This window comes from Cyclopterus lumpus, chromosome 16 (assembly GCF_009769545.1).
Source record: "Cyclopterus lumpus isolate fCycLum1 chromosome 16, fCycLum1.pri, whole genome shotgun sequence".
NCBI classification, from domain to species: Eukaryota; Metazoa; Chordata; class Actinopteri; order Perciformes; family Cyclopteridae; genus Cyclopterus; species Cyclopterus lumpus.
Genome location: NC_046981.1, coordinates 5352724 through 5365347, shown reverse-complemented (window position 1 = coordinate 5365347; position 12624 = coordinate 5352724). Strand labels below are relative to the sequence as shown.

At 41.2% G+C, this 12624-nt stretch overlaps 1 protein-coding gene across 1 annotated transcript in view; it reads right to left on the bottom strand.

The window, feature by feature from the left end:
• The window catches only part of dnah5 (dynein, axonemal, heavy chain 5), a 76838-nt gene that overhangs the window by 3545 nt on the left and 60669 nt on the right, over positions 1 to 12624 (bottom strand). The window contains exons 76-84 of the mRNA XM_034553377.1: positions 11318 to 11508; positions 10409 to 10530; positions 8279 to 8428; positions 7362 to 7607; positions 6879 to 7098; positions 5420 to 5625; positions 4626 to 4829; positions 1723 to 1938; positions 701 to 913 (exon numbers count right to left, since the gene is read on the bottom strand). Of these exons, the coding sequence (XP_034409268.1) occupies positions 701 to 913; positions 1723 to 1938; positions 4626 to 4829; positions 5420 to 5625; positions 6879 to 7098; positions 7362 to 7607; positions 8279 to 8428; positions 10409 to 10530; positions 11318 to 11508 (1768 nt within the window). The remainder of the gene's footprint in view (positions 1 to 700; positions 914 to 1722; positions 1939 to 4625; positions 4830 to 5419; positions 5626 to 6878; positions 7099 to 7361; positions 7608 to 8278; positions 8429 to 10408; positions 10531 to 11317; positions 11509 to 12624) is intronic.

The window sequence follows — 12624 nt, the reverse complement described above, 5'->3', positions numbered from 1 at the left end:
CACAAAACAAATGGATTGTGAATCACTGCGCGGCGAAGGGAAAAAGAACAAATTCAGCGCGTCATAATAAAAAAAGATGAGAAGGCAACAAAACAAAGTCAAGTGGAGGCAAACGGGCCAAAAGCAGCTGCAGGTAGAAATAACCAGAATACCTGCAAGGAAGCCAAGTCATTCTTCTTTGTGGTTTTCTTTCACAACCGCTATGTCAATATTAAAATTGCAGCAATTTCGTCTGTTGTTGTTTCCATTCATTACTTAAATGGATTTGCGTGCTTTACATTTTTTAAATAAATAACATGAATAAAAGGTAAAGTGCGTCATTGTGGGCTGAAGATAAATTAGACGTTAATCATGAGTAGCTAGCACGACATATCTGATGTTATTGGAGACTAGTAAACCTTTTAACATTACTGGTACAATAATAAAAAGGCCGTTGACGTATTCAGTAAAATTGGAAGCTGAATCATCCTATTAGGAGGGTGATTTTGCCACGTGTGAGGCAGAAACATATTTTAAAACACATCTAAAAAGCTAACAAAATGACAAAAGTAACTTATGGTCAGTGCAAGTGTTACTGGCTGTCAACACACCGCTTTTTTTTTTTTTGTGACGTCCAAAAGATGTTAAGTCTATAAATTAATTACAAATATATCCAGCATCAGAAAATTTAATTATATTCAAGGCAATTCTTCAAACCAACCTTCTTCCAGCGGGCAGGAATACGTGCGTCATACATGCAATCGAGGGCATCCCGCAGATTTTCGCTCATGATGATGGTCCCATCGATGGCCAACATGAGGTCCGTCAGGGTGTTTCTGACCAGAACGATGACCCTTTGCATCCGATCGATCTCCTGACGCAGGAAGATGTTCATGGGCTGGAAAGGACCCATCTTCTGGAGGCGCTCTCTCACCTGGTTACGATTGAATCAAAAAGGATCAAACTTTAATCATCTTCCAGAAGGATTTATAATGCATGGAGGGAAGACGCATGAGCACACACACACACACACACACACACACACACACACACACACACACACACACACACACACACACCGGCTTGCTGTGTTGATACAGAAAGACAAGTTCACAAGCTGCACCTGGAGTTTACCATCACTCAACATACAACCTTAAAAAATACAAGTGTGGAGAAGTGTTGCATAAGATGTAATCTTTGCTTATCTGGATAAAACATACAAACTGCTTTCAGGCATCAGGTACAAACTGAGCACAAGAGCACAAGATGTGAGGTTTCTAGAATGACTACGGTGTAAGGAACAGAAAAGAAAAGGAGAGATGGCTTCTACATTTATGTCACACTATGATTGATGTATCCTTCAAATCAAATTGTCCCTCATTTAGAGATAATTTTAGGGGGTGTTAATCCAGTGTTACTGCTTTAACATCCCGTGTAGCCAGCAGATGGATGGAAGTGAAAGCGCTAGAGACGGGTGTTCTTTGCACCTCGCCTCAGACAAGTCACATTCTCACCTCACTGTACCACAAATAAAACAAAGCTTGTAAAAGCAGCCCCTCTATTTTTGGTCCCCTGTACTCACCGTCTGTCACTGTCTCAAACACACAAAGCATCACCCCTCCCCTCCCCTCCCCGACTGCCACACACCAGACACTTTGCAGAGCACACATGCTGAGTGGGGGAACACATTGAAAACACACCTCGGGCTGTTCACATTACTCGTGTTCATTCACCCAGGCTTACTTCAAAAGGCACGTAGTCAGGAGGCAGTTTCTCCAGCATGTCGTCAGCCAGCCTGGACACCACGGCCTCTCGGGTTTCCCCTCCGCCTGATGAGCTGTCTTTAGGCTGAATATTGAGGATGGTGTCCAGGACGTCCTTCGCCAGCTTACTCTGGTAGGTTATGTCGGCGTTCGTGTGGAGACCGAACACCTCTGGCGTGTCGTAGGCCGGCAGACACTGTAAAAGAGAAACCGCGACCGTTATTGAACCAGAGGTCCTTTTGGCTCTCAAGAGCGTTGGGGAAAATGTTTTGAGAAACAAATCTCAAAAGATGCATCCTCTCTGCTGTGAGAGGGCCCTTGTGCCTCACGCAGAGCTGCAGAGCTTATGAGTGAAACATTCTCCGATGTGTTAAATATAGTATATGTGCTACTTTTTTACCTCAGTTTCAAAAACATATTTCCCTCGCACTGCACTGCAGTTTGGATCACTGCTAAGCCCCTGTTGTGTGCACAGCCAAGTGTCTCCTCTGATACACACAGCGTCACCGGTTGCTTCTTGTCCACCCTCCAGTGAAGAGCTTCCCTGTGCAACACGTGCGATATTCATAATATTCCTCCCAGTCCAACTGCGCACACATCTGACCCACTAGTAGGGGTGACCCTGGAGAGTGGACTGGTCGCGATTTGATCTAAAGAGCCCGATTCAAAACGTTGCACTGGTCAAAAAATGTGGTTATGAAACAACGGATAATTTCATTCGGGTGTACGGGGGTGCTCAATGCTAGGTTTCTCCATTTAAATCCTACATAGGCTATTTTGGTATTAATATTAGCAGCAATATAAGTTGGAAAATGACTCAAGTGCTTGTAATCAAAACTATGTAGACGTGGCGCCAGTGGAGCAACAGCGCCGCCGATAACCTCAGAAAGGCTAAATAGCAACAACATACAGCTACAGTTTCAAAATCAATGTATTTAGTGATCAGCACATGGCACTATCAGAGAGCTAAATATACTCTGAATTTATTAAAAGTTCTCTAAAGATGTGCTTTGGAAGGCGTGTGTAACAGCTGTTTGTGGTTTGCGTTGACTGTGTGACGCCGGGGCTTGTGTGTGTGTTGTGTTGTGTGTGTGTGTGTGTGTGTTGTCTGTCAGTATCCCTGGTGGGTTGGAACTGGAGGCCACCAAGGAATTGGAGGCAGCTGGCTACTGCTTCCAGTCTCTGAGGCTGGTTATCGTGAGGTTCTTTTCTCCTGGCACCACCTTAGGCCATGTTGGACATTTTAATTGCTTTATACTTTATTTACCATTTACCACAAACAGTGCTGTATTGTAACCTGTATCTCAGACAATATTATTTATTTTTGTTACTATTTTTCTTTAAAAATATTAATAATTTGACAATAGGCAAGACTTAACCGATTAGATTTGTGTCTCTGATTCTCAATCAGGGACACGCATACCATTTAATAAAAAAATATTAGTGCATTGACCAGATCTCTATGATGATGGAAGGCTGTGACACCTACGTGGCTGGATAACATGTTTGTGAAGTATAAGCATTAAGACAAGACACCAATACCTTTTGTGTGCTGCACCAATTACCAGTGTTGCATCTGCCTCATTTTATGTAATCTTTCCACTGTAAGTATCTAATACAATGCATAAAAAGCATCAAACAACCTAACACTATGGTAAAGTGTTTCTCTACTGAGGAAATGAGTGCACCTAGTGACTCTGTAGCTGTCAATACCAATGTGTCTGCTGGTTTCATAGCATAAAGATATGGACAATGTGAAAAGTATGTTCTCACTTAATAAATCCATGACATTATAATTGGGATCTAGTTGTTTTAAATAAGGGCCAAAGGTTATTCTGCAATGGACATTAAAAGGGACTAAAAAAGGGATCTGATGTCAAATCTAAGGCAGTGAGAAGAAACAGGATTATTTTAAATGGTCCAAAGACATGCTGCAGTTCATGTCTCTGAATGGTGACAAGAAGATGGACCATATTGTTATATATATATGCAGTAGGACTAATGAGGTTTCTTATAAAACTCTAAAATCAAACTTACTTTACGCCTTCAACACATAAAGAATGGTGTAATAGCGCGAAACTGCAATTAGCACACAGAAAGTAGAGTTTCATCTGGGCGGGTTTTCGCAAACACTATTTTACATCTTCTTGACTTACTGTTTTTCATAGATATTATCAGATGTTTTTTGTTCTCATTTCTCTGTTAATCGGGAGTTTGAATTGGGGAATAAAAAAATAAAAAATTGTGATGCATGTCGTCATTGTCCAGTCTACCCTCAAACATGTCCATCATATGTAGACAAAGTGTAAATTTGTGTGTAGATGGTGTGTGTGTTTGAATGTTGTGCCTGTGTGCGTTCATGTGTGTGTGTGTGTTCTCCAAGGCTGTGTTTGTCATTCTCTCTTTGAGAGGCGGTGCAGAGGACTAAAGCTTGCTGAGCCTGGCAGCCCTGAGCATCCATCATAATGAAACTTACTTTAATGAAACTAGCTCAGGAACTGCCCGAAGACACACACACTCACACAGACTCACACTATCTCACACACACACACACACACACACGCACACGCACACTCAGTAATAAATCATACATAATCTGTAGTAAAGGGAGCCTGCTTGCATTTTATCTAAAAATCACACACGGCATCCTGGATCTGGATGTGACCAGAAACATCATATCTTCAATGTTGCTCTTTTCACTGTTTGGGTGCATTTAAACAACAACAAAAAAAACATCAAATGACGGGTGCAGAAATTTGTAGAAAGATATGGTTTGTGCAAACTTATTAGAGATGGACAGTGACATTTTTGCAGCCACATATTCAGTATTACAAATGCCTTTAAATCTGTTGCATCATTTGTGGACGTCGGATCATGACTTACCTGAATGTATGTCAGATACTGGTCCACATTGGAGCATTTTGGGATGCTGTAGCCCCTGTAGAAGTTGAAGGCAGGTACAAACATGTCCTCACTGAACCACACCTTGGCAAAGGTGTTGAGGAGGCGCTTGTCATAGTCATCGGTCACACGGCCACCGTATTGAATCTCTCCGATCATGTATCGCACTGTGGTCCACGACACACCCTGGGGAGATCATACAAGATATGATAAGATGGCGAGAAATACAATTTGTGAAATGGTTACAGTTGAATGAATGTTATTATTTTCGCAGTGTACTGTGAGGACACTTGAAATACTGTGGACAAGGTAGACTATACTCTCTCTCGTCATGCACATCTTTAAAAGTGTGATTCTCATTTCTATTTGGCATGTTCATGAAAGTTGGATGTTACAGGGGAAGGTTATTTTGTTAACTTAAGAAACAGGACCCGAGTGACCTTACTAGTTTTGAAACACACACAATCATATTACAGGCTTCTCAAATACATAATGTTTTCTGATGTCAGTGTAGACATGGTGAGGGCTCTTGGTTTTGTAGTAGAGGTGCATATGTTTACTGAAGCTCATATAGTACACTGCTGTATATCAGACTATTTGCTTATTTACTGTAGTACATTATATGATTTATTTATCAAAAGTACACATATACATGCTGCTGCACACCTGCTGACCAGTGAAAGGCTTTCCAAACCATTTCTTACTACGGTTGGCGATAGTTAAAGATGCGTTTGTTCACCTGGAGGTGTTTTCACTGTAGTTTGCACAGCTCCTACCTTTTTAATGTCCACGTCATCGAGGTGGTTCTGAACAAACTGGACCGTGGCGTTGAAGTCGGCCTGGTTGAACTCGTAGGGGATATTCCATCCCAGAGGCCCGTACTTTCTCCTCTCCTGTACTGTGCTGTGGAGGAATGCCACTCCGTATAGCATTGGCTTCCACTGCACCATGTTACTGACATCCAAAAGGTCCTGGTTTATACCTGTTGAGGGACACGTGGATGAACACATTAGCAGGCCTCTTCACCGAGAGAGTGCAAGCTACATAAAATCATTGTTGCTCCATCGGCATTTGGATCTTCAATCTAAAGCCTTCCACTTCTACTCCAGTATAGCAGACGAGGAAGTCATATACACAAATACCACTGCATTCCCCTGTTAAAGACTAGTAAAAAGTAATGTTAAGACAAAAAACTTGCTTTAAGGTGGAGAGTTTTTAGGATGCATTTGTATTTTTATTACATTTTATGATTTAGCAATGTCTGTAACTCCAGATATAACTGCACCGCGTGCACACTTTTAACTGAATAATGCAAACTGGCAAATCTCTTTTGGGAGATCTCTGACAGGCAACGTCCCTATGGCTCTCCTTAGCTCTAATGCAGTTCGGGAGACCTTGCCGGCCTCAGAAGGATAAATGAAATTCCCAACTTTAATCTAGAAAATAATGAATAGAAAATATCAGCATCAATTATTATCTAAATCCACATATTAGATTAAAAAAATGCTCGATTGCTAAAAAACATTTCTGCGATATCCACCTATTAAGCAGTCCAATGTGTGAAGTTTGTTTTCTCCCAAACCGGGGTTCAGCCTTACATTATTTGGGAATTGTAACATTTAAAAGGTAGAAACAAAAATAAGCGCCGCTTTGGAGGAACATAGGAAAAATATTCTGAATGTCCACAGCAAGTGTGATCTCTCCTAGTCTGATGAAGAAATGCAATTTTGAATTGTAGTTAGGATTAAAGAGCTGAAGACAAGCGTGTAAAATACACTGAATTAAGCACCAGTTGCTTATCATCTTTCTCCTGCTGACTTTCCCCGAGGATACGTTTACATCCCTTTAGTTATTGATTATGTGACTTATGGAAGGTCTGTATGTGTTCATGTATGTGCATCCGCATACGAGTGGATACATGTACACATCAGGAATAACAAGACACCCTATTCTGAATGCGTATCATTGTGCTTCCATCTCATACACACAGACACACATGTCTGATTGCCTTGTAATCAATCTGTTGACATTTTACTTTATTTACCCCATATTGATGCATAGAAACATTTTGAAACTGGACCGTTGTATTGATTCAGGACAGGGTGTGCATGTCCATTTGTAATACAGCCTCACCACCCTCACCTTGCTCAGTAATGTGATAGATTAAGAATTATGGACCTTTGACTAATTGTGTTTTACTTTAGGCTGAACTAAACTGAATCAAACTGGCCCCACCTCCATAGGTCCTCTTAAGCCCCGCCTTGAGGCCCTGCGGCGGTTCGTTGGTGAACTTAATTGACATCTGCAGCAGGGTGATGGGGAAGTGTCTGTGGACCTCTGTGGTCATCCAGAGGCGGAAGCAGTCATGGACAAAGTCGGTCTCTGTCACCGTGTCCATCAGCTCGTCCATGAAGTCCAGACCCAGGTGGCAGTTCTGGAGTAAGGCCCAGCCACCCTGGGGACCAAAACAATGTTTTGAGTCTATTCCATGAGTCTAAATTATATATATATATATATATATATATATATATATATATATATATAATCTTAGGCAAAGTGATAAGCAACCAACTCTATAAATGTTGGTCTGTCTGTAAGGATCCGAGAGCTCGAGACAATCCAGAAACACATAATTCAGAGACGTTGAGTTAAAATCTATTGCTCTCGAGCTACATTGAATGATTCCAACGTATCAGTAAGCTCCCACCACTGACTCACATTAGCCATAGTCTGCTGCAGAAGCTTGCGAGCGTGGACCTCTTGCCCTTGTCCCATGGAGACGTATCGGGTCTCAATCTTTAGCCTCTTCCCCAGCGCAATGATGGAGTCGGTTGGATCTGAGCCCATCGACAGGAAGCAGATGAGAGGAGTTCGCGGGTCCGATTCCTCCCACGTCTTCTCCAAGTCAAGAATCACCCCTTCAGTGTACTTCTCCCCCATTGCGTCCATGATGTATTTACGGGCCTAAAGGAGAAAGGGAAAGTAATGACACAAAATAAACACGTTTGTTTACTAGATTTAGTAATGCAGGCCAAGAAAAATATTCACTTTCTGGAAGGTCTGGAACTGATGAAATAGTTCAAAGGACTTTTTTTTTTCTTTTACTCGTTTGCTGGACTTTTTGTGAGTGCAAAAAAATTAATTCCTCTCCAGGCTCATCTGCAGTGGAGCAAAAAACTACTCATCAGTAAGAATTGAACGTCCATTAGCCACTCTAGATATTATTATGCTCAGTAATCTTCAGAGAGAAAGCTGTTTCACTAAATGTATTCCACTTTTTCCTTCAAGCAAAGAGATATTACTGTAGATTAAGATATTTCCAGACTTACTCTTACTCCCACTGTCATTAATCTCTTTCCCATTTATTGGTTACGATTATGTTGCTTTAGGTTGCTCTACTGTGTTTGTTTCATGGTTATTTATTCATTTGAACTTAAGTTACAGTATGACTGCATACTGTTGCATTTCCATTTTAATGCAAATTGGAAACTACTGGAATTGGATTTACACCACCCATATCTTACAATAAGAAAGTGTAAACCAATGTACTGCGATGAAGCCGATTGGTGATCCGGTGATTTCACACAATTGTATTTTGGACATCGTAACACACACAAAGACATGTCTTTTCTAACCTGTGCGATGGTCCTGTCGGGACACCAGCAGCGTATGAGGAGCAGGCGTCTAAAACAATCGAGAGCCTGGTCGTAGGAGTTCGGTACCACCTCTTCCTCCGGGGCCTCCTTATCGAACCACGACTTCCACGGTTTCTCGTTACGACTTATCTGAAATGAATGTGTGTAAACCGCTGTGACACAGGGAAAGCATGGACGGGTCCTTTTATGCTGGTCGACCTTCCAGTCATCTACGTTTCTGTTAAATATTGAAGTGCATTCACGGTGCAGTCTCCTAGATGCACACCACACATTGTCCAGATTGTCCTAATGTGCTTAAGGACCACTATGAGCATGTGGCTTTCTGCACCTTCCTGTACCTGCACTGCATCTGTGAGTGCTGATTGAGAGTGTTTTCTGTCCCCTCTTCTCTAAAAATGGAAACGACAAGGAAACGCAGGCTGCAAATAAAAATGTCATCGCCTAAACCAACCAGTATTTATCATGATTCACCAAAAATATACTCGTCTTCTGCGGAAAGCCCCTGACATACAGAATATGTCATCATATGCTAACAAACACAGACGCATCATGTAACGCGTCATGTAACACCGATGTTTATAAACATGAGCTTGTCACACCGAGCGGAGCATAAATGGCCTGAGATGCAGTTTGTATTGAACCCTTTTCAGCACCATGTGCAAAGTTGCGAAGTGATATTAATGCGCAACATATGCAAATATACTGTGACATCAAATGCTTTGCTAATCACTGTATTAACATGCACGGAGGAAACCAGGTTACTGGGAGAAATTAGGTGAAAGCAGGAAAACAGACATTGTGTTTACAGCACACGCACCACACGGACCTGGTAGTTGTATAACCGATATTTACATGGAGCTGGTCAGTTCTCCGTGTTTGTGTTTGATTTTACAAATCTAATGTTTAGATGTGGAACCAATTTATTGGACTTCATTTTAGCTTTCGTTTGTCTAAGATAGTATTTTTTTTTTTAGATTTAAGGACACACCTTTACAAATAGGTTTTCCTTTCAGCAGCTCTCTGCTGATGTCACAGCAAAACCTTTTCTTTCTGACGTCTCCGTCATGACGTGTAAAACCCAATAAAATCAGATACATGGACAATAAATCCGAGTTCTCAAGCAAAAATATAGTGCTTTATCAAATAAAATAGGTTTCCTATTTACATGATGTTCAACAAATAATGTTACAAAAAAGACTGACAGTTTCTTATCAATAATGTAATTGTTGTCCTATTTCTCTGTGGGTCAGTTTGAGTTAGTCTTCTTTAATGAGTATTTATTTAGGAAAGCTTTATATTCTTTACAAGTGAGAGCTGCTTGTCTTTGTTTATTAGCCACTAAACAGCTCCACTTGTGCTTTTCTGAAGAGCTCCTTAAAAACTGGTAGTTGTTGATGGAAGAGAGTTTATGTCCCACACAAATGCCTGAGCCAGTCTCGGGATTTGAGTGAACTTCTTGAACAACAAGGCTAAAATGGCTCCCTAAATATGATGTTTGTGTGACGTACAGATGTGTGTGTGTGTGAAGACCGAGTCAGAAGGGGGCTCAGATGGTTTTGTCTCTCTGGTCTACGTGGTCTGACATAACAATTATTGCCGTGGACTGATTTCATTAAACAAAGAAATGTTAATGTAATCAAGCTCTCCCTGTTCATCAACCACACACAAATGCAGTGTATTTGCGCACGTGTGTGTGTGTGTGTGTGTGTCGTGTGTGCGTGCTCAGCCAAAAGTAATGTACTGGTAGTTTTTCCAAACTAAGCTCATTTCACAGAGCACTGAGCTCTTACCTCTTTGGGAGCCACCAGGCTGTCAGTCACCCATAAGGGTGTGTGAGTGACAGTCCTTTGTGGTAGGTGTGTGTGTGTCTGTGTGTGTGTGTATATGTGTGTGGGATGATGCAAGACATGATGAGACTGATATTGACATGCTTACTAGAGCAAAGGAGAGCTGTGAAAAAAATGTAATAAGCACCTTGAGACCACCGCTGAATCTGTACGTAACCGATGACAGATGAGCACTGTTTATGCGTGACAACTCTCTCAGATAAAGAAAGGTATCATACACCAGCCAGGCCACGCCAAAATTGATCAAGTGTGTGTGTTGTACCTGATCCAGTATATCAGAGAACTGCCACAGTTTGCTGAGCTCTACAAGGTTGAGCCAGGTCATGTCAAGGATCCATTTAGCTGGTTTCTGAGGGCAGGCCTTCAGGTCCAAAGATGCACCTCCTGGAAACCACAGAAAAAACAAACACACACACACACAAATGTGCGCATGCACACAAACAGGAATAAAAGAATCTATTAATATGCAAAACAGAATGATTATTGCTTTCCTGAAATCACAACCTTGAAAAATATACACAAAAGTCATACCGAGTCAATGTCCAGCAGGTCGGAGCGGACAGATGGCGAAGCTGCATGCAAGTAGCCGACTGTCTGTTCTGGCCTTGCCAAAAGTAACTAGCTTTTATCAGTGAGGAGCATTCCCTATTTCTGATTCAGTGAACGGCTACGATACTAATATGTTTAAATTGTGGACCTTGAGATGAGCTTTAAAAAAAAAGAAATAATAATCTATATTCGCTTAGTAGATGAGTAACACAAAACAAAAAAAACAGAAAATGGATGGCAGTATCAGTCTGACAGTTTCAAAGGGCCTGGAGGCTGTTTTGAGGTGAGTCATAGTGTAGCTGTACAACTACACTTGGTGGATGGCGAGATGTAAATGCAGTCTCAGTGGGGACCGGTATCTGCTAAGTGTACGTACAGCCTTTCTTTGGCTCAAACTATACCCATTTCTGCCCCCAGGTTTGACTTTCTAACAAATTTAGTTTATGAATACAAAAAAGCTCAGAAGTCAGTTGCTGTGTTTCCAAGGTTGGAGCTTCCTGCACATGCCAGCCTCCAAAATACCACATTTTAAGAATTAATTCAGGTTTTCAGCTACCCAAGTAAATAAGAAAACAGAACTTTTAGAAACAATATCTGCAAATTGTTCACATGTTCCTCTTACCTTTAATGAGAGTCAGAAACTCCTCGTGTTTCACCCTGTTGCTCTGCATGTCGATCTTCAGCGTCAACAGCAAAGTGAAGAGGAACTTGTGCTCTTCGTACAGGCCCCGGGCTGCAGACTTATACACCTCAAAGGTCATACACTCTATGATGTTGGCGATGCGTTTGCTCATGATAGGGCTTCTGGAGGACCTGATTCAGAAAATAGCACAGCAGATAGCACATATTAAGTCTCATTACATCTTCGGGCCGTTAGCCCCTTCGAGCTCCTGCTATAATGTCACTGGGTTTTAATCTAATATTAACTCTAACAAATCAAATACAGACTAGAGATCACAGCCTGGTCAGACTGGTTAACCTAATGGTATGAGTGAATTATGTAAAAGCGTATTCAACCTATTAAGGATATTGACATCATTAGTTGTTTGGTCAGATCTGGGGTCGGCTACCTTTTCTATCCAAAGAGCCATTTTCATCCTCCTCTGTTGCCCTCCTGAAGGTTTCTTCCCTTTTTTCACCGTGAAAGTTTTTTTTCTATTATTTGGGAGTTTTTCCTGATCCGATGTGAGGTCCTGGGACAGGGATGTCGCATGTGTACAGATTGTAAAGCCCTCAAATTTGTAATTTGTGATATTGGGCTATATAAAATAAACTGAATTGAAATTGAATTGAATTATTCACCAAATAAAATTTGGCTGGAGGTGCAAAAGCTATTTGATATAACAGCTTATAAAGTTGAATATATAGTCATATTATATATACAAAGACCATAGTTTGTTATATTTATGAAATTATAGAAGTATTAAGACAATTCTTAAGATTGTATTGCTATTTTACCTGTTATAACAAATATTGATCAAATATTTATATCTAACAAAGAGGAGAAAAAAAAATACACGTGTCATGTGTCAACCGACATTGAAGTGAATTAAACACACAGCTATGCAGGTCTTGAGTCCCCCCTATATGTGTGACTCATGGAGTAGAGTGGTCATCCACCATACGGGTCAAACAAGCATCGTTGGCAGTGAAAACAAATGAATACTTCAAGATAAGAGGTGTTCCCTTTGAAAGATTGTCCACTGTGCAAAAAATATATTCATTTATTTTGTCAAAGCCTCAGGGAGCCGCAACAGAGGGGCTGAAGAGCCGCATGCGGCTTCTGGAGCCGCGGGTTGCCGACCCCCGGGTCAGATGAAAAATGATTCAAGCTAGAAAATCAATGGGTAGCTGGTTAAAATGGGAAATGTCGCTCGCTGTGTTTATGTTTGCCTCGGGCAGTCCAAACACTTTGCACTATGCATGAAC